This window comes from Sceloporus undulatus, chromosome 10, assembly GCF_019175285.1.
Source record: "Sceloporus undulatus isolate JIND9_A2432 ecotype Alabama chromosome 10, SceUnd_v1.1, whole genome shotgun sequence".
In the NCBI taxonomy this organism is placed as follows: Eukaryota; Metazoa; Chordata; class Lepidosauria; order Squamata; family Phrynosomatidae; genus Sceloporus; species Sceloporus undulatus.
The window spans coordinates 11,675,507-11,696,046 of record NC_056531.1 but is presented as its reverse complement, the minus strand read 5'-3'; the positions used below and the strand labels follow the sequence as shown (position 1 = coordinate 11,696,046).

The 20,540-nt window shown below is 43.1% G+C and overlaps 2 protein-coding genes across 3 annotated transcripts in view; one reads left to right on the top strand and one right to left on the bottom strand.

The window, feature by feature from the left end:
• LOC121916587 (translation initiation factor IF-2-like) overlaps positions 1-1,821 on the bottom strand; it is a 9,899-nt gene extending 8,078 nt beyond the window's left edge. Inside the window, exon 1 of the mRNA XM_042441876.1 lies at positions 988-1,821. Within this exon, the coding sequence (XP_042297810.1) occupies positions 988-1,821 (834 nt within the window). The remainder of the gene's footprint in view (positions 1-987) is intronic.
• On the top strand, positions 1,066-18,745 carry UBE2L3 (ubiquitin conjugating enzyme E2 L3). 2 transcript variants are annotated; one of them, XM_042441715.1, is made up of 4 exons: positions 1,066-1,197; positions 12,145-12,240; positions 13,780-13,966; positions 15,306-18,745. In XM_042441715.1, exons 1-4 carry the CDS (start codon positions 1,171-1,173, stop codon positions 15,458-15,460), a joined length of 465 nt encoding a protein of 154 aa, XP_042297649.1. In that variant the 5' UTR covers positions 1,066-1,170; the 3' UTR covers positions 15,461-18,745. The 2 variants fall into 2 exon arrangements, with proteins under 2 accessions (XP_042297649.1, XP_042297651.1); XM_042441717.1 differs by lacking the exon at positions 1,066-1,197 and adding an exon at positions 10,815-10,844.
• The last annotated feature ends 1,795 nt before the right edge of the window (positions 18,746-20,540 follow it).

Genomic DNA, 20,540 nt, shown 5'->3' with positions numbered 1-20,540 from the left:
CTATACTTGCCCATAGGGAATCACTGGAGAATACTTTCCCATAGGGAAACTATACTTGTCCATAGGGAATCATAGGAGGATACGTGTCCATAGGGAAACTATACTTGTCCATAGGGAATCATAGGAGGAAACGTGTCCATAGGGAAACTATACTTGTCCATAGAGAATCATAGGAGGATACTTGCCCATAGAGAAACCATACTTGCCCATAGGGAATCATTGGAGAATACTTGCCCATAGGGAAACTATACTTGTCCATAGGGAATCATAGGAGGATACTTTCCCATAGCGAAACTATATTTGCCCATAGGGAATCATAGGAGATTACTTGCCCATAGGGAAACCATACTTGCCCATAGGTAATCACTGGAGAATACTTGCCCATAGGGAAACCATACTCATAGGAATCATAGGAGGATGCTTGCCATAGAGAAACCATACTTGCCCATAGGTAATCACTGGAGAATACTTGCCATAGGGAAACCTACTTGCCCAGAGAATCATAGGAGGATGCTTGCCATAAGAAACCATACTTGCCCATAGGGTATAGGTCATAGAAGATTACTTCCCATAGGAACCATAGCTTAACCCAGAGGTACACTGAGAATACTTGCCCATAGGGAAACCATACTTGCCCATAGGGAATCATTGGAGAATACGTGTCCATAGGGAAACTATACTTGTTCATAGGGAATCCTAGGAGGATATGTGTCCATAGGGAAACTATACTTGCCCATAGGGAATCATAGGAGAATACTTGCCCATAGGGGAATGCAGTACTTGCCCATAGGGAAGCCATCCCTGTCCCTAGGGAATGATTTATAGCTCCATGGTTTGAGGTGTCGCCCGTTTGAGCAGCCCAGCTTCCTCTCCCTTCTATCTGGGCACTGGCTGCCTGGGGCCAGTCTCCTTGCCCTGGCTGGCCTTCCCTCGGGCTCTCTGCCAGGGCCAGAGGGCGCCCCTGAGGGCCGCGCGGGGCTGCCTCACCCGGCCTCCGCCTCCTCCGCCTCCTGCTGCTGCTGCTGAGGCGCCGCCTGGACCTTCCCTCCTCCTTGGCCTTTTCCTGGGGCCTCCAGGAAGCGCCGGCTCGGCCATCATCATCGCCATCATCATCATCAACATCATCGCCGCCGCCGCGAAGGATTGTGGGGCAGCGGCAGCAGATCCAAGATGGCGGCCAGCAGGAGGCTGATGAAGGTAAGGGCAGGCGGAGGCGCCCCAGCTGGGCCTGGCTGAGCGGCGGAGGCCCGGCCAGAGGCCCAAGGGCTGCCCAGGGGCCTGGCCTCGGCCTTTGCCGGGCCCCGGCTCCCTCCGCCGCTTGGCCTTGGCTTTCCAGGCGCCCCTCGGGGGACTAGGCCGCGCCGACGTCGGGGCGCCTCCGGAGAGGCGGCCGAGGAGGCGGAGGGGGCTCGCCCGGGAGTGACTCGGCAAAGGCGGGAAGGGAGGCACCCCGTCCTCGGCTCTCTCCGAGGGAAAGGGCGGCGGCGGCGGCGGCGGCGAGGAGGGCGGCTTCCGAAGCCACAAAAGAGCCCCCAGCTGCCGCCTCTTGGCGCCTCCATCCCCGCCTGCCTTGGCTGCGTCCGCCTCGGAGACACGATTCCGGTTCGAGCCCGCTTTAAGGGCCTTCTGGGAAACGGGAGCCCCAGCGGCCTCGACGCGGATCGTGTCTCCAGTGTGGATGCACCCCTCGAGGCTCCTTGGCTCTCTTGTGGGGTGGCTTTTCCGGCCCTCTTGGATAGTCCTTCGGAGCCTTTGGGGGCTCCAGAGGGGCTTCTCCCTCCCTCCCTCCCTCCCCAGGATTGGATGAATCCAGCCCTCCATATCCGCGGATCCAAGCATCCACGGCTTGAAACGAGTATGTATATATCACACACACACATATTCCAAAGAGCAAACCTTGACTTCCCCATTGATAACAGACACAATGTAACCGTTGGGTCAAATGGGACTTGCTGGGATGGGGAGTTGGATACAGTCTTGAGCCTGAGAGGGCTGGCACCTCAAAACTACCAATCCCAGGCTTCCCTAGGACTTGGAGTCAAAGCAGGGCTGACAAGCAGTGTCACTCCTCCAGTGCCGATGCAGGTTGACCCCACTTGAACTGCCCCAGTTCCATCCTAAATCCCAGAGGATAGACTCTAGAAGTTATGCCGGTTTGACACTACTTTTAAGTGCTGTCACTTCATCCTGTGGGATCCTGGGATTTATAGTTTGACGGGGCCTCGGACCTCTGCCTCACAAAACGACGAGGCCCAGGGTTCTGCAGGTAGTGGAAGATGTGTCAAACTGCATTGTTTTGACAGCCCCAAGTGTTGCATAGGTTCCTCAAACCTTGCACTTATAGGACACAAGTCCTATAAGGAAAAAGACGCAAGCCCTATTGAATGTGGGGAGTGAGCACCTATAGGACACAAGGCCTATAAGGAAAAGAAGGTATGCCCTACTGAATGCAGAGAGTGAACACTTTAGGACACAAGTCCTATAGGTCTTCACTCTCTGCATTCAGTAGGGCTTGCTTTCCTTTCCCTGCCAGTCCCTTAAGTGTAGTTTTGCTTGAGGACTCTTTCCCTGCTCTTATATATACAGTCGGCTCTCTTTATCCACAGATTGTTTTATCCACAAATTCAGGCATCAACGGCTTGAAAATATTCCCCCAAAAGTACACATTCCAACTAGCAAGAGACAACGTTTTACTGTACTGTGTCATTGTATTTCATAGGACTTGAGCATCCACGGATTTTGTTATCCATGGGGGGATCCTGGGACCAAACTCCAGCAGATACCAAGGGCCCACTGTATATAAGAATAAGAACATGACAAGCAAAAAGTGTGTATGTGTGTGAATTTATACATACATATGTATTATATATTAATTATATGAGATTAGATGACAGACCTACTTAGGATCCTGAAAATACTCACTGAATACGGTTTACTTGCCCAGGCATCAGGAAATTCTGAATTCAATAATGGTGTTATTGAAATGGGTTTATTTGTTAGGGAGCAGGCTTCACTTGAGTTTGGAAACTGAACATTTCCCCATCCTTTGGGTAGTCTAGAGTACACAAAAAGGGACTGAGCTCCTCCAGAAAGGACCAGGCAAAATTGGACCGCCGATCTCGACCGTAGTTGAGCCTCTTCAGGAATGATCGACCCGAAGGGTACTAAATGATCAAGCATGAAGCAATATTGAAACAGTTGTTGTCATTGATCCTTCTCAGGAATGGTAAAGGCTGCCTGGACTCTTATACATATAGATTACACTGAACACATGGAGGATACATCTCAGTAGACATTGTACTTGTAAGAGTATTTCTAAGGATGTTTCAATGCTAATGGCTAGGGAAAGTAATTTGCCCTCCTCCTGCAAGTAGGTGACTTATTTAAGCCTTGCTTGTTTCTTGCAAAATAAAAATGACAGCGGTCGTGTTTTTAGGAAAACAGCCTGCCCTAGCTTATTTTGTCTTTATTTCAAGTGGTGTTTTTATGCCATAAGGACAGTCTAGTCATTTTGGAGGGCAACAGTAATTCTCAGGAACAACAGAGAGTATTGTTTCGTAAAGAACACTGCCTTTCCGTTCTTAATCTCTGTATGCAGTCCTTTGCATCTTTTAAAACAAATGGCATGCGTTCTTTGCAACAGTTACAACAAAGTTGCCTACAGATCGTAGTTACACTGCAAACCAAAGTTTGCAGGACTGTTAACCCAAAACAGACAGACTTAAGGCAGTCGCTTTGACACCCGTTTATAGGACCGGTATTAGACTTTGCTATGTGAATGCTAAGCAAGTTATTTGAAGGGTCTCCAACCAAATGTGTGGCAGTTCAGTGAGTGATGCTGCCCCGATGCTAATCATATAATGTACAAAATACTCCCGCTTCTTGTGTGTAAAGTTTTTGTGTTGTGTCTCTGCCCATGGATACCCATTTGCTACAGCGAAGGAGTTGGTGTAGCCAGCATTTGCTTTCGGATCGGGAGACAACCAAGAAAGAAGGTTGCTCTTCATGGGAAAGGAAAGTGAAACTTAAAACTCTTGCCTGCTACTAGAGGAAGAGTTGCTCCCCAAGGTTTGCCCTTTGCTTGGTAGTTTAATATCTTCTAGTTATAGAGCAGACATATACAGCTATCACTTTGAAGCTGTGCACTATTATTTGCAGTTATTCAATTGCCAGTTATATTTCTCAGTGCTTCTATGGCTTAAGGCTGTCTTCTTTTAGTAGTTATTTCAGTGGGATCTTCAAGGGATAATAAACACCAGGGCCTGTGTCCCCTTTTTGAGTCATGTGCCCATAAGGAACTTATGTGTCAGCTTGAGTCTTACTCTTCTGAACATCTTTGGGCTCGGGATAGGTTTTGATCTGTAAATGAACAGTTGGCATCACATAAACAGAGGAGCATCACTATGTCTTTCCTCAAATGTATGCCTTTAAGTTGTGTCCAACTTAACAACTATCATGGGATTTTCTTGGCAAGATTTCTTTAGAGGAGGTTTGCTATTGCCTTCCCCTGAGGCTGAGAGAGTGTGACTTGCCCAAGGTCACCCAGTGGGTTTCTGCGGCTGAGTTGGGGTTCACATCTTGGTCTCCCAGAGTCCTACTCAAACCACTACACCATCTTTTCATTGAGTAGCAACTTTGCTTTCTCATTCTCATCCTCTTATTTACATAGGTGCAAAATACACTGCAGAAATATCCAGTTTGAGGATGCTTTAACTGCCCTGGAGGATCCTGGGAACTGTAGTTCATTGTGGCCCCAGAGCGCTCTGCCAGAGAAGGTGTGATGGCTCCTAAAGCTACAGTTATCAGAATTCCCTAACATTGAATCAAGGCAGTTCAAGCGGTCTCAAACTGGATTATTTCTGCAGTATGTTTTGGACCTTAGACATTTATGTGAAGGTTAGGATAACCTTCGAGTTGAATACATCTGCTACAAGGGAAATCTTAAATCTTGATTTCTGTCGTACGAAATAAACATACTGTAGTTGATTTTGGTAGTTAAGAACAAGTGCTTCTGGTCCTTTTGTCCATGGCCTGACATAGCTGGTATTTATTGTGAAGCTAAGGCCTGTTACAGACTGCCAAAATAAAGCTGCTTCGGGTCTCTTTGGAGGCATGCTATTTAAATGATGCATGCATCCTAAGAATCTGGAAGCTGCACCAAAGCTGCACTCCAGTGCTTAGAAATGGAGTGTGGCTTTGGCGCGACCTCCAGACTCTTAGGACCCATGCATCATTTAAATAGCATACCTCCGAAGAGACCCGAAGCAGCTTTATTTTGGCAGTCTGTAACAGGCCTAAGTTGCTCAAACAACCTGTCACAAGATGCTTTCCTTTGTCTGGAGACTGTGTAATACTGAAGGAATATAAATGATTATTATTCCCACCCTGCATGACCAGTAGTTGCAGAGTATGGAAATCATAGCCCAATAGCATTTGGGCCACCACAGATTCCTCACCCCCGCCTTATGGTAAAATATATTTTAAGATGCTCCATTATTTGCATATAGTGGTTACTTATGGGAATGGCGAGGCACCTGGCAGAAATAAGTAAAGGATGTCTGTGCTGTAAAGCCGCTTTCCCCCAAGATTGCATTTTTGCTGAGAGGTTATCTTGCCGTCCTAACAATATGCATGAATGATCACTAGTGCTTGGGAGATTAGTGTTTGTTTTTCTTGGAGGCTTTTGCCTCTGATTCTCTGTAACATCCAGCTCAAACGTGCCAAACAAGGTTATTGCTACCACTCTGCAGCACTGCCCTGGTATTTTAAACGGCTTGTTTTTATTTTGTTTCCAGGTTGTTGCTTTCCTGATAAGAAGTAAAAAGCAATAGGAACTTTTGCGTGCAGTTTTGGCAGCCATTTTGCCATTACTTTTCCTGAAGGCCTGTATCCAGTCAGCTCTCCTTAGCCACTGATTCTTTATCCGCGGATTCAACTAGCCACAGCTTAGAAATATTCCAAAGAGATATAAATTCCCAAAAGCAGACCTTGATGTTGGCATTTTATGTAAGGGACACCATTTTGCTCTGCCATTGTATATAATGGGAGTTGAGCATCCATGAATGTTGTTATCCATGGGGGGTCCTGGAATCAAACCCAGCAAATACTAAGGACCCAGTATATTTTATTTAGCCATTTGATGGCTGTGTTTTTTCCTTTACCAGCAGTGGAGTGTTTGTATATCCTGATTTCAACTAAACAGCCATATATATATATATGGTATTGCTGTGTCATGTACTTGTGCTTATGGATCTGTGCTTGCAGCCTGTGCTGTGTTATATCAGGGATGGGAATCGTGTGGTCCTCCAATTGTTAGACTACTACAAGTCCCAGCAACCTAGCCAGCATGCCTAATGCTGGGAATTGTAGTCCAGCAATTATCTCGAGAGTTGTCATGATTCCCACCCCTGCACTATACAAATAATGTTTTCTGTTTGTATTTTGGGTGTAATCTCAGGTCTCAGTATGAGCTGCTCTCTGTGCCGCATCTATGAAGGACTTGTCATCTGAATGCTGTGGAGGCAGAGCATGGGAGAAGAAGATGTAGGCCACCTAGTTCTTTTGCAAAATGCAGGCCCTTCCTTTGGAAAGGTAGCGGCAGCCTCAGTTGCCCCACTGTTATGTTAGAGGACATCCCGCCACAGGCTTTTATACGAGTCAGAGCAAGTGAAGAGCAGGGTAGCATCAACATCTTGTGATCCATCTTCACAGTAGCCAGGTAGTCTTCTACTCCTGATGGTGACACAACAGCATAGGAAGAGGGATCCCCTTCTTTTCTGGAGCAGATGGGCCAGAAATACTTGAGTCTAGCATTTTTTGTTTCACCTGGGTCCAGGTGACTTTCAGCAGCCTCATGTATTTCCGAGCCCCTTGCATGAGGGCCACCACATGTCCAAATGATTCTGTAAAATGTTCTTTTGAATTGCTTTTCCGTTCACAGTGGAAGCAACAGCCCATGTTGCAATGAAAGAACCTTTGGAGCATATGTGCTTTGTGCCTTTACATTATTAGTAGAGGTTGGTGCATTAAAAATGATGGTCTGATTACTATTAATGGACATATTGGCGTGCTTTGCTTTTTATTGATAAGAACCAGGCTCAGTAAGGACCAGGACTCCGGAAGGCCAGGGTTCAAATATCCATTCAGCCATGGAAGCGCACTGGGTGGCCTTGGGCAAGTCGCACACTGCCTCGGAGGAAAAAATCTTGCCAAGAAAACTTTATGATCATGTTGTCATAAGTCAGAGTCCACTTGAAAACAAATAACTTTCATACGGTGCTGGCTTTTTGAAGATGCATGTGAGCGCTCAGGTCTGGGCACATTGACTGAATCAGTCACTGTTGTTTGTATTTCCTCAATCTGAAGTGCTTAGAAACATTTGACATGTTAATATCATTCCTGTTTGAATTTCTGCCTGAAAGGCAAGAACTAGCAAACCGGTTTATTTTTTAAACCTGCTTGCTTGCGCAGCTACATTGTCAAACATTTACTCAGCTGAACTTCTTCGTAAACTAAAAGCACCGGCCACACCTAGTAACTAGCCTTGAGCATTTACATTCAGATGTGTGCGTCCAGTCATTGAGGAAAGGTTTATTATCGTCTTGATAGAAATGCTCTCCTACTTCCTTGAATCTGATGGGTATGTATTTTGTTGGATGCCCAAATGTGACGGGCAGTGTCCCAAGCGAGTCTGCGTGGGTCATATAGTCTGTAATACTGAGATGTGTTTGGATCACAATTTTACACTTTATCGATTGACTCAAGTAGTGGTGACCTATATACTTCACCACCTGTTCTTTTATCCAAAGTCCTAGCAGGTCTGACAGGCAAATCTCTGAACACACTGTTTGAAAGTGAATATAACTTTCCCTATGCTATGCTGTGATGGGAGTTTAGGAGTAGTTGCTCTTGGAGCTTAGGTGTAAGAGAACCCTTTAGATTAAACGTTATAATCTGGTTTATGGGAAATGAAATGAGTTTGAAAAGCAAGTATCTAATCCCCCCACCAGTCATTGTACATAAGACGATGTCTTAGTCTAGCCTTAGTGTCAGCTAGTGGACTATTTTTAAATGCACATGCAAGCATGTGTTAATATTCTGATTTATGCAAAGTGAGCTAAGTATATGTGTATCTCACAAAACACTGGTGCAGAGTCACTACCGCTTGGGGGCAGTGGAGGTTGCAGTTAAGATCATTGTTCGCATCAGTATTTGCTTGTCTTGGAACTACATGTCACATTCATGCAACATTCAAAACAGGACATAGAAAGATTTTCCCTCAGTCAAAGATAACAATAATTCAATTCTGAAGTCTTTTTGTGGATGGTGAGGATCTTTTTGCATCACTTCTAAAATCAGGTGCGGCAATACAAGCCATACGTTGCACTCGGTTTCCAGTAATTTTTATGTGTCCCACAGTCTAACCGTAGCATTTCACTGCTTTCTTTTACTTTTTGCCAAGCAACCTAGATGGCTTGTGAGTTCATGACTTGGATTTAAAAAGGTAGAATGAGAAATTCAAATGTATTTGTTTTTTAGATGAAATGTGTAACTTTAAATATAGAAGCTTAGGTAAAAAAATAATGCCATCCTAGTTGGCAAAAGGTGATACATTCCTTGTTTCTTAAAGAGGAAACGGCAGGGAAAGTGCTGAGTAAAAGATGTGTGGCTGTTGTGGACAATAGAATTGAAAAGATTTTCATGGTGAAGGAAACAGTCTTATTCTCTTTCCATGTTGCCATCCGGCAATGTTGAGCTACTGTAGCTAGCATTGCGTAAAAATTACACAATTTCTCCTAAATGCGCTACATTTCCAGCCATGCTATAATATTCACATTCATTGTTAGCTGGTTACTTCCTTCTGATTTGAAACATATTTTCCATTTATTCATTCGAGAAGAACATGTTGCCCCTGCTGGAATGGTCGCAGTAACAGAGACGCTGTAGAAATAGCTACTAAGCAGTGACAAATGTAGTACTATTGTGTTTTAACACTACAGGCTGAACCTTATTTGGAATTCTGAAATACTCCAAAGAGCCAGACTTTTTTCATGGCTGAGAGAGTGACACCCTTGCTTTCTGATGGCTCAGTGTACACAAACTTTATTTCATGCACACAATCATTAAAAATGTTGTATAAAATTACCTTCAGGTTATGTGTATAAGGTTAGATGAAACAGAAATGATTTTTTATGGAGACTTATGTCCCATCTCCAGGTGAGCTCATTATGTACATAAGTGCAAATACAGGTATTCCAAAATCCAAAAAAATCCAAACCTCTTCCGGTTACAAGCATTTCGGATAAGGAATGCTCAACCTGTACTAGCTATTATAAGTCTGAAACCTGAAATTCAAAATTGAATTAAATAAAAGTGGGTTCAGCACTCAGTCTCTACTCTTCCAGTGTCTGGGTGACACACCTGTAATTTTATCTGTGAAAAAAAATCACTACTTCTGATGGCTAAGAGACCCTATTTACTTAAAGCACATTTGTTTTGCAATCTCATTGCTGTCCGTTTGCCTTGCCTGCCAAAATCCATTTACTGTGTCTGGATCTGAGCATCTCCTGTATACCTCTGAACTCTCCATCATGTCAAGACCCCTTCCTATGTGCCACACTGTGCCCCCTTGAATGCCAATGTACAATGTACTCCCACACTGATAGCTTGCATGGTTCTGCCATCCCAGTCTCATTCTTTGTTTGTAATAAATCACTCCCCCTAATTCCAGTCTCTTTCCTTCTTGACTGAAATGAAGCCAGATTTGGTTACTCATCTAGTCATCTGTGCTGTTTAATTTAAAGGGAGGGGGCTAGGCTTGGTGGACCAGTGGCCTGACTTAATAGCAGGCAGTGCAAATTGTATGTCGTAGTTCAAACATTTGCATACTGTGAGGCAGGCCTTGCTTGAGAGGCCTGGCACACTCTTGGGGAAAGACTCGACTACACAAGGACACTAATATTTCTTTGGCAAGGGGGGTATCGCAGAGCCAGTGGCCAGTATCTTGGTGGCATACACAGACACAAATTGCACTATACATGTGTGATGTTTTGTGGGGAAAGAGCAGCAATTCACCTGCATCCAGCTGACAGTGGCAGAAGCTCCGATGTGGAACAGTTGTGCATTGATGTTCAGAGAGTCATGTGCAAGTGTGTATTATGCTACATAATGATGCCCATGCTCAATGGTTTCCAACATGCATTTATTACATTACAATGCCATCCACTGTAGGGACAGTGCATGGGAAGCAGAAAATAATTCTAATGATAATTATTTATGGTGGATGCCACTTATCATAAGCCGCCTTGAATCCCATTTGCGGAGAAAGACGGGACATATATGCAATAAATAAATCATGAAGGATCTTACTCTGGTTTTGTAACATTTTTGCTTCTTTACAGTCAGCCTGTCAAGATCTTCTATGTGTAGGACTGGAGAACAGTCAAGCTATGATAGCTACAGTGTATCTTGAGAATCTGTTTCTGTCTGTTTGTGCCATTTGTTCGTAATTTGGATGTGATGCCTTTAATGCCTGCTTCTGTTATTTCTACCTATATATTTATTGGCTGGCAGCACTGGATTCTGAGAATAACACTGCTGTTTGCCTCCTCCTTATTTCAGTGAATACACCTTGTGATTCTTGGAGAAATAGTAGAACAGGTTGCCTGTTTATCTTAAACTACCTGTAAATGAGCAAGGAATTACTGTGGAAAGGAATATGCCTTATGAACTACCATGGCTGAGTCAGACACAAACACATTGCCCCATCAAACTGTGCCACCAGCTTATGCCATAGCTCTGTCTTGATCGTGTGCATCATAAACAGACAGATGTATTGGAACAATGTAAGGATGAAGGAATATGCCTTATGCCAAAAAATAGGGTGGCCATAAGATAGGGTATGCCTTATGCCATAAGATAGACTGGCATTTCGAGTGCCATCCAGCCTCTGCATTTACTCAGTCTCTCATGATTAGCCAGAGCCTGATATCTGAGACCAGTGATATAAATATGACAATAATATTCACTCTGTCTCAAATGCCTGTTGAAATTAGTCAATCAGATTAATGTGAAGTGCTCCCATTTCAGTCATTTACTTGGAGAGTTAAGCACCTGCTACTATCTTCCACTGAAATCAGTTGGATGTGAGTATACGTGTGTGACGATGTTGGGGTTTTATTAATGCTACTTCTATTTCGTCTGCCAAACTAATGTAAAAAAAAGTTAGCATAACCTCTTTCAGTGTTGTACATGATTCCTTCATAAATTAAGATTCAGTTTTTTGCTTCAGGGTACTTGAGAAATACAGTTTATACACAGATAAGAGTGTGTGTATATATATGCTCATTTTTCGGTCCCAGTTCACTTGTTGGGCTATTTCAGACAATCATTCCAGGCTTTATAAGCCATGGTTTATACATTCATGTGATTTATATATTTCATCTAGACTTGAAGTTAAGCATTCTCCCCTCTGCTGAAGTTCTGCCTTCAGCATGAAGAAACTGCCTTATATTAAGCCAGCTTTCTTTGTTATGTGTGAAATGGAGAATGAGTTTAGTGTTGGTTAATGAAACACTGGACAAATAAACCAAGAGCTTTGTGTGTGTGTGTGTTTATCCTGGAGAAAGAAGATTGAGAGGAGATATGATAGCCATCTTTTAAGTATTTATGGAAGATGGAGTAAGGTTGGGTAGGACCTGAAACAGTAGATTCAAATTACAAGAAAGTAGACTTCAACTACAGTAAATATTAGGAAGAACTTTCTGACGGGAGGAATGGTTTAACAGTGAACACATTGGAAGATGATAGATTTTCCTTTCTTGGAGGCTTCCTTCACTGGAGGTTGGATGACCTTCCGTTGAGGGATGCTTTAGCTTTGGGTTTCCTGCATTGGCAAAGATTAGACTAGATTATCTTTAGTATACTTTGCAACGCTGCCATTCTCTGTTTGTAGGATGAGGTCTCTGTGACAGTAGGCTGCGAAGGGAGGACCACACAGTCCCGGTGTTTGTCCTGGGTTGTAGTGATAATCCACACTAGGTTAGTGTGAAAGGAGATAGATCATGCGATGTTTCCTGAACTGTAACAACCATTTGTTCTAGCTGTTCTTGCTAACATGTTCTTTCTGTTGTGCTTCTTTTGCAGGAGCTTGAAGAAATCCGCAAGTGTGGAATGAAGAACTTCCGTAATATCCAAGTTGATGAAGCTAATTTATTGACTTGGCAAGGGCTTATTGTTCCTGTGAGTGTGAAAGTGACCTGTTACCATTTTGATGTACTGCACAGGGCATCTGTACTTGGCGATGAATTTTCTAAAGCAAACTTTTAGAAACACATAATTGCAAACCTGGCTGGGTATCTGTATTGTGCTATACGGATAATTTAAAAATATAGACGCTTTTAGCTGGAGGGACGGTAAAAAGGAGTGGGAAGGAAAGAGAAAGCAAGCAAATACGTTTATGTATTTCCTAAAATTAATCTTAGAGTCACCAGCTGGAGTAGCCCCTAAAAGGACTATTCATATGATGTAGGCTTATTTTGAATAACAGGCTGAAAATCTAAAAACTCTGGAATATGAGTACAGTGGGCTTTTGGTATCCGCTGGGGCTTGGTTCCAGGACACCCTGTGGTTACCAAAATCCGTAGATGCTCAAGTCCCATTATATACAGCGTGGTCGTAAAGTGGTATCCCTTATATAAAATGGCAAAATCAAGGATTGCTTAAAATTAAATCAAAGATTTAAAACAATTTTTTTTTTAAGACATGGATGGTTGTCTCCACGGATGCAGAATCTATGGATAGAGAGAGCTGCCTGTTTATGTTTAAGCTTGAGTTTATTTCAAGAATCTGAATCCTGTTTTCTGCCAGAGATTTATTGTTTTCCTTTTCTGGTCAGCTGTTCTCTGACCTAAATCCTTTTGCTAGTCCAAATCACAGTATACCCATTGAATCAGTGGGATTTCGTGGGGCTACTCCAACTGGAATTTGTAAGTCACTTTAGACCTGTGTATCCTTATGTGTTACATAGCAACTATACTTATTGCCAGCATGACTTCCTTTGATTGAGACTAGAAGCCTTTCATAGTTCCCACAGCATCCTCAGTTTTTTATTTGTATTTTGTGTTCCTTGAAGCAGAATGGCAGTTCATAATTAGGTCCTGCCTAATTGACCTGAAACCACATAGAAATGTTTTAGCTGCCCCAGAAAACAGCAAAAATAGTGCCCTTGCATAAGATTCAAAGCATGTCCAGTGTATTTAGTTTGTATATTTCTAGAAGATTATTCATGTTAAGCTTTAATATATATACTACTATGGCAGCTTTGAGCTGCCATAGTGGCTCTCTGATCCTTCCTCCCCCATGTATGCCCACTCACTTTTCTCCTGCACCATTATAGTGTGCCCGCGTCATACGTGGGCGCTCTTTACGCAGCTTTTAGCATATGCTGAAAGCTGTGTGGGGAGGAAGGGGCGGCGTGTCCCATAGGGACTAATGGGGCACACGCACCGCTGCGCTGCCGTGTGCATGAACCCCATTCATTTAAATGGGGCTCAAGCATACTCGAAATTTGCTTTACGCAGGGGAGTCCGGAACAGATTTCCCCCGCATAAAGCAAGGGCACACTGTACTATTAATTTTGGGATTCTAGTTAAAACAACCACCATCTAGATTCTTACACCCCGTGTGCTTGAAATCTGCTCATCTGCCAGAGATGATCGATCTGAATGCTATCTCTATCGACTGTTGGTGCATTCTTGTTGTCTTCCCTTTTTGTTGCAGGACAATCCTCCATATGACAAGGGTGCATTCAGAATCGAAATCAACTTTCCAGCAGAGTACCCATTCAAACCTCCTAAGATTACGTTTAAAACAAAGATCTATCACCCTAACATTGATGAAAAGGGGCAGGTTTGTCTGCCAGTAATAAGTGCTGAAAACTGGAAGCCAGCCACCAAAACTGATCAAGGTAAGGCTTTTCAGCAGTGACTACAGTTTCTCCCAAACTAAGACTGGTTACAAGAGGCTCAACAGTTCTTAAGATTGCTGCCTGCACATGCTAGGCTGTTTGGATCTGTGATGAAAAAGAGGAAGAAGAAAAGCAATTGGTACATTTGGTGAAATGAGTTTGTTAAAACATCTTCTTTTGTCGTCCTGTCCCCGGTCCCCCCACTGCAGTTTTTTACTTTCCTGCCCAAAGTTAGTCAGGAAAGAATAGTTCTCTTAAGCTTGGAACACTAGACTGTATATTAGAACAGTCATCTTGCATTAAAAATTCCTTTTTAGCCAAATAAATTGAAGTCTATTTGTATAATACCAAAACCCATCCAGACCACTGTGCAGCTTTAACAAATAACCAGCATCTGCCTACAGTGAGCACAGTTCTTTGGGGTGGCTTCTGAACGAGCAGGTTATATAATATCACAGGGGTGTTAATGGGTTTTGTTTTGTTTTGTCTTGAACGGATATTAGATGTGAACAGATATTTACGGTGTCGTTTCACTTGGCTTCCCCACACATACACACACATTATTTGATTTCCTTAAATTGCAAGCCAGGGTCCATCATCAAGAATGGCACTTCATAGCAACAACCATGCAAGAAGGCTTTATCTTGGTTTACTTTACTGACTAGTAACACTGCTCCGATTCCCTGAGTATAGATGGGGTGAGATATAAATAAATTTTATTATTACTAGTCGCCAATAAGACCTGGCTATAGTAGCCACAAAATTGGGTACTCCCATGCTGTAGATTACTGTTGTTTCACAAGCGGTAGCCACAGCTGACTCCAAAATGCAGAAAGACGGCATTTATAGTTTTTTGTGGGGTTTTGGGGCTCTGTGACCATGTTCTAGAAGGGCTTATTCTGATGTTTTGCCAGCATCTGTGGCTGGCATCTTCAGAGAATGCCGACATGGAAGAGAGTTGGGTATATATATGCTGTGTGACCCTGGGTAGGGAGGAGTGATTTCCATGTTAATCTGTGTATCAATACAGAGATGCTGGCAAAACGTCAGCATCTAGAACATAGCCACATGACCTGAAAAACCCACAAAAAACTATGGATGCCAGCCATGAAAGCCTTCAACTTCACAGATGGCATTCAGTTTAAAACTAACTCTGGTAGATCAAGGAGTCTAGCTTCACCCCATGAAGCATCTTTCTTTTCCCACTGACAACCATTAAGAATTGGCCTTCTTTTCCTTTGGATTGCTATGCAACCTGGCTGAAAGTGCGCAGACTAGGACTTTGTGAAGGACACACACCCGTACTGACATCTTTCTTGCTTTTTTCCCCCCGTGACAGTAATCCAGTCCCTCATAGCACTGGTGAATGACCCCCAGCCCGAGCACCCACTTCGGGCCGACCTAGCTGAAGAATACTCTAAGGACCGTAAAAAATTCTGTAAGAATGCTGAAGAGTTTACAAAGAAATATGGTGAAAAGCGACCAGTGGACTAAATTAAAAAAACAAAACCTGATAAAGCTGATGTCAGCAATGTGTGTGAGAAGACCTGGAGCAGTGCATTTCAGACACACCACAAAGCAGGACTCTATGGAAAATTGACAAGTGTCACCTCTTGGTGTTAACTTGTGGCTGTTACTAACTTTCTACAGTTTCTTAATCAAAAGTGGTCTAGGTAACCTGTAAAGAACGGATTAAAAATTAAGATGTTCTAGTTCTGCTTTCTTTGTTTAAAATCACTGCTTCAATATACTTTAAAGGATGCTGTTTCCTTTTTTTTTTTTTTTTTTTTTCAAAATTTATCAAAAAATATCTTAGACTTAATCTGCCCTTAAAAGTTCAAAAGGTTGTGGCTGTTATTTCTTATTTTCCCCTGCGACCCCTCCTTCCCATGTAATTTTCTTTTTCTTCTCCTCCCCACCCACAAACCCACACACTTATGTCTTAGCAACATTATTTTGTCCCGAGGAAAAAAAGAAATGAGAAAGAGTCGAATGTTTTGGCCTTTTGCTTCATTTCCCCCTCTTCAGTGTTGCACTGCGCTTTGTGGAACTTGATCCCAAGTTTCTCTTAACTTCAGTTTGTAACATAATCCGCCACATGTACTCCATACACTTGGGCCCCCATCCTTATATGCATCTTTCTGATGTTACTACAATAATGTTTATTAAATGGGGAACGTCAAGCTTTGTGTGCTTGAGTGAATTACAATACGGCTTATGTCCTTTTTCGGGGGAATTTTTGACACAGGACGTTCTGTAGCAAAGTAATAGTGGGATGTGATTTTTTTTTTAAATTAATTTTTCAATTGTATTCTTAGTATCTATGCAGAGTACCTAGGATAATTACTCAGAATAGCATTGCAAAGCAGTTTGGAAGAATTTAAAATTAGGGACCAAGAGGTACCAAAGTGAGCAAACAAAAGTTGCCCCATCCCTAGCCCTCTTGGGAGGGGAGCCTTGCAGAAGGAGTACTCCTTGAAATCTTCAGTTTTTGAAAAACAAATTTGTAGTCATTGGGATACGTGTATCTTATCTTTTTACCTGTCTCCTGCGGAATGAAAAACATACCTTCCCATTCTAATGGATTGTTGTGAAAACGCAAGGAATTTCCATTAAGCAATAAGTGGCCAGTAGTCAGATGCGGATGCTACTGCTGTTCATAAAATACTTGTATGAAATGCAGCATTCTAGACTTAGATGAGTTAACAGAGTTTCTTTCAATCTGAAGAATTCCTGCTGAAGTAAAGTGACATTCTTCTCATTTAGGACTGAATAGCCTTTGCCTTTTAGAATTGATATTTTAAGTTTAGGATACCAAAACAGCCTAGTCACATTACCAAAGGTGGCTTCCCAGCTTCCCGTTTTAAATCATACATGTTTTTGACCTCATCCCTATGACATCTTAAGAGAGCGAGAAGTACATATCGTTTTATTTTGCAGGAGCTTGCATTAGTAAAACTCTCCACACCTAGGTAAGAAATCTGGAACTAGTCATTGCCCTTGCCACGTTTTAGGGCTAATTTCAGGGAAGTGGAAGAATAACCTTTTGGGTTTTTAATGTTTTGTATCCACCCCTCTCTCCTTCCTTCCCTACTCCAGCTTTTGATTTAAAACCGTAAAAGATTGACAGCCAAGTACCTCTGCTGAAAAGTATATTTAAAAAAGCTCTTTCTTTATGGGGTATGAAGCATCTCTGTTTTAAGTGTTCTTAGGGGGGGGGGGAATCTTTGGGAGGCAATTAAAGTTTAAAAAAGAAAAAAACTACCTTTACTTAATATGGACACTTGCATTTCCTAAGTGTGTGTGTTCAGGCTTGGTGACCAGCACTGTCTATTACCAAAATTTTCACATATTTTTTTTTTGTGTCCTCATTTGCAGAAAGTTGGTATTGACTTTGTTTCATTCACGCTACGCAGATTCAAAATAAACAGAAAATGCCAAATTTTATCTGTCAAACTGCAGTGTATGTAAATCCTGAATCTCATTGCAATGAACCCATGTTTGTTTGTCCCCCGTCCCATCGCATCTGTTGGCTTGGTAGCCCCTTTTTCCATACACAGCCCATAGACCCATTTATCTGTCACTGTTGTTACTTGGACAAAATCTCTATATAGATAGATAGATATCTCTTTTGAATTGTAAACCTCTCAGGTCCAACTGCATATATGTGAACTGGTGCTCTGTGAAAAAGAAATGGAAGAGCCTGGGGGAATTTTAAATCTTTCCCAATCACCTAGCGTGTACCAAAACATAATTATTATTATTATTATTATTTTGTCTTTTGTGCAAGGTTTGAGTGTTTCAAACATTCTCTGGGCAGTGCCCCTAAAATGCAGGGCTTGTGCCGAGAATCTTATGTGTGATCCGGAGCCTCCACACAAAGCAACTTTTGTAACCCTGGGTGCCCGCTTTAAGCTCCCCTGGTCATTGAAATCACTTCTGTTAGGCCACAGCTCTATTGGGTGACAAGCAAGGTGACCTGACATAGTTGTGGCATGTTGTCCATCCCTAGGACAGTTGAGCCACACCTGACGAAGAAAGTCCTAAAATGTTTCACCCTGACCGCTTCAAATTCTCTTTTATTAAGGGTACTTGCCTTCAGCTTGGCTCCTCAAGACTTCCACTGCCAGTCCCCAAGAGGCGTTTCAGTTGTGCGGAAGGCATGCGAACGGACAAGCCTTATTCCAAAGATGAAGTTGAAGCAACGTAAAATCTGAAACTGGTAGGGCGCTCCCTAAGAGCTCAGCCTCCATAACCGAGGCAGGTTTCCAGTTCTATACCATAGCTAATTTTCCAACTATTGATAGTGATTCTTCCCTCCTCTCCTCCCAGGGTTAGTTGGGGAGCAGACCTTGGGGTCTTCTACTGGCCCTATGGCTTGCGCTCAGACATGAGTGCCCCCTTGTTGAAAATCTTGAAGTGGTCCCCTATATACTGATAGTAAGAGAAACTGGAGAATGAGGGGAGTAAAAGCCCGCAAGTCCCAAGGCCTGTTCTGTTTTGCACACAAAGAGATGTGGGTTGGGGAGAAGTCACAGCCAAACAGTCCCTTTAGTACAGCGTAACAGGCATGTGTGAATTAAACAGGAATGCAATGAAGCAGTGTCAACTCAGGCATTCACGCTCCTTCCCTCCTCCTTTGGTTCTGTCTGGTTCCCGAAACAAAGCTGAATTCTAAACATGTAGTTTTGAGATCTCCAAGTCTACACTTATCTTGTACCGATATAGGCTTTCTTGCAATTCCATTCTGCTACCCTGAATAAAAATGCTCTCAAAGGCTTTGTGGCATGGTTTACTTGCATTGTGAGAGGAGGTTGGTTCGACGTGTCGGCTGAGCAAAGGCAGGCCCTTGGTATCAGCTGGGATTTGAATCCAGGGCTCCCCGTGGATACCAAAATCCATGGATGTTCACATCCCATTAAATACCGGGGCACTGTAAAATGGTGACCGTTACATAAAATGGCAAAATCAAGGTTTGTTTTTACAAATTTATTTATTTTATTTTTTTAAAAATCTTTTCAAGCTGTGGATGGTTGAATCCATGGATATGAAGGGCCGACTGTAGTCTAAAGGACAAAGACTCCTTTCGTGGGCAGTTAAAGTATATTTTGCAGGGAGGAATGTTCTTCAGACACACTGGCTGCATCTACACATTACATTAATGCCACTGGACCGCTGTTCGACTGCCATGGCTCAGTGCTATGGAATTTGTAGTTTTGTGAGCTATTGACCTTTCTTTGTCAGAGAGTTCTGGTGCCCCAACAACCTACAAATCCCAGGATTCTCTAGCATTGAGCTATGGCAGCTAAAGCAGTGTCAGCCTGCGTTATTTCTGCACTGCAAATGCAGCCACTGTCATTTAGCGCTTTCTCCACTGCTTTGGAGTATGCTTGTTGGGGATGGGGTCGAACCTTTCATAGCACATACCTGCACATAGTGTGCAGAATGTCCTGCGTTCAAGCCTTGGTATCTCCATTAAAAAATTAAAAAACAACTCGGTGCATTTCAGAAAGTGTGCTATCCCAGTAGAGCTCTCTGCAAATTCTCCAGCAGAGTTCCTGCATGTCATGACAGTCCTAAGCCAAATGCAAGAGCCATTATGGTGTGGTGCTTTGAGTGTTGGACTATGACTGGAAACCAGTGTCTGATTCTCTGCTCAGCCATGGACAATATCACATGTTCACAGTCTTGGGAAGGCATTGGCAAACCCCCTCAGAACAAAACTTGCCAAGAAAACCTCAGTCAGAAACCACTTGAAGGCACACAACAAGCCAAAACTATTGCAAGGTTTTCTTGGCAGAATTTGTTCAAAGGAGGGCCACCCTTTTCTTCCTCTCCAGCTGAGAGCATTTGACTTGCCCAGGATCACCCAGTGGGGCTTCCATGGCCAAGCAAAGGTTTGTATCCTGGTCTCCCAGAGTAGTAGTCCAACAGGTAAATCCAGATAATTCAATGGGTCTACTTGAGTCGGACCAAAATAGGATTTAGACCACTCTACAGGTGGACAACATACACCTTTATGAAGGATCAATTTACAAAGTGTGGCTACCTTTTGACTTGTGGATTTTGGACCTTGTGGATCGACAGCCTCTTTTTGCATTGAAACTGTAGATCTCTAGATGCAATCCCAAAATAAAACAGTAACCGCATTATATTTTAGCAGTGTCTAGCGTTGTCCTCATTGTCTTAAGATCTGTGCTGTAAGCTATGGCCCTTTTCAGGCAAGGACATCAAAATGCAACCATTGCAGCTGCCTTGCTGAGTCTCAAAGGAGCAAGACAGAATTACCTTAGAGAGGAATAAATTAGGTCAAAGATTCAAAGAAACCTCTTTTGGGATCCATCTTGTCTCTGTCCTGTGGCCAGCCCAATAAAGGTCTCGCTCACTTGTAGATTTTGGGTGTTATTGTGCTTTGCAGTATGCTCAACACAACTACCCTTGGATAGGTTTTCCCAATCTGGGGATTACTGCTACCACGTTAGCAACGTGGAGCAGTAAAGTAGAGGTGCCTCATAGGGCAAACTGACTCCAAGACCCACTGAAGTTGCCACCCCGGAGCAGGATTTCAACTGGT

What these genes read in the sequence shown, in the direction of transcription:
- UBE2L3 (XM_042441715.1), top strand. Translation starts at nt 1,171, where the DNA reads ATGGCGGCCAGCAGGAGGCTGATGAAG. An exon ending in CCAGCAGGAGGCTGATGAAG is followed by an intron (nt 1,198 to 12,144) that starts GTAAGGGCAGGC and finishes CTTCTTTTGCAG; the next exon opens with GAGCTTGAAGAAATCCGCAA. An exon ending in GGCAAGGGCTTATTGTTCCT is followed by an intron (nt 12,241 to 13,779) that starts GTGAGTGTGAAA and finishes TTTTTGTTGCAG; the next exon opens with GACAATCCTCCATATGACAA.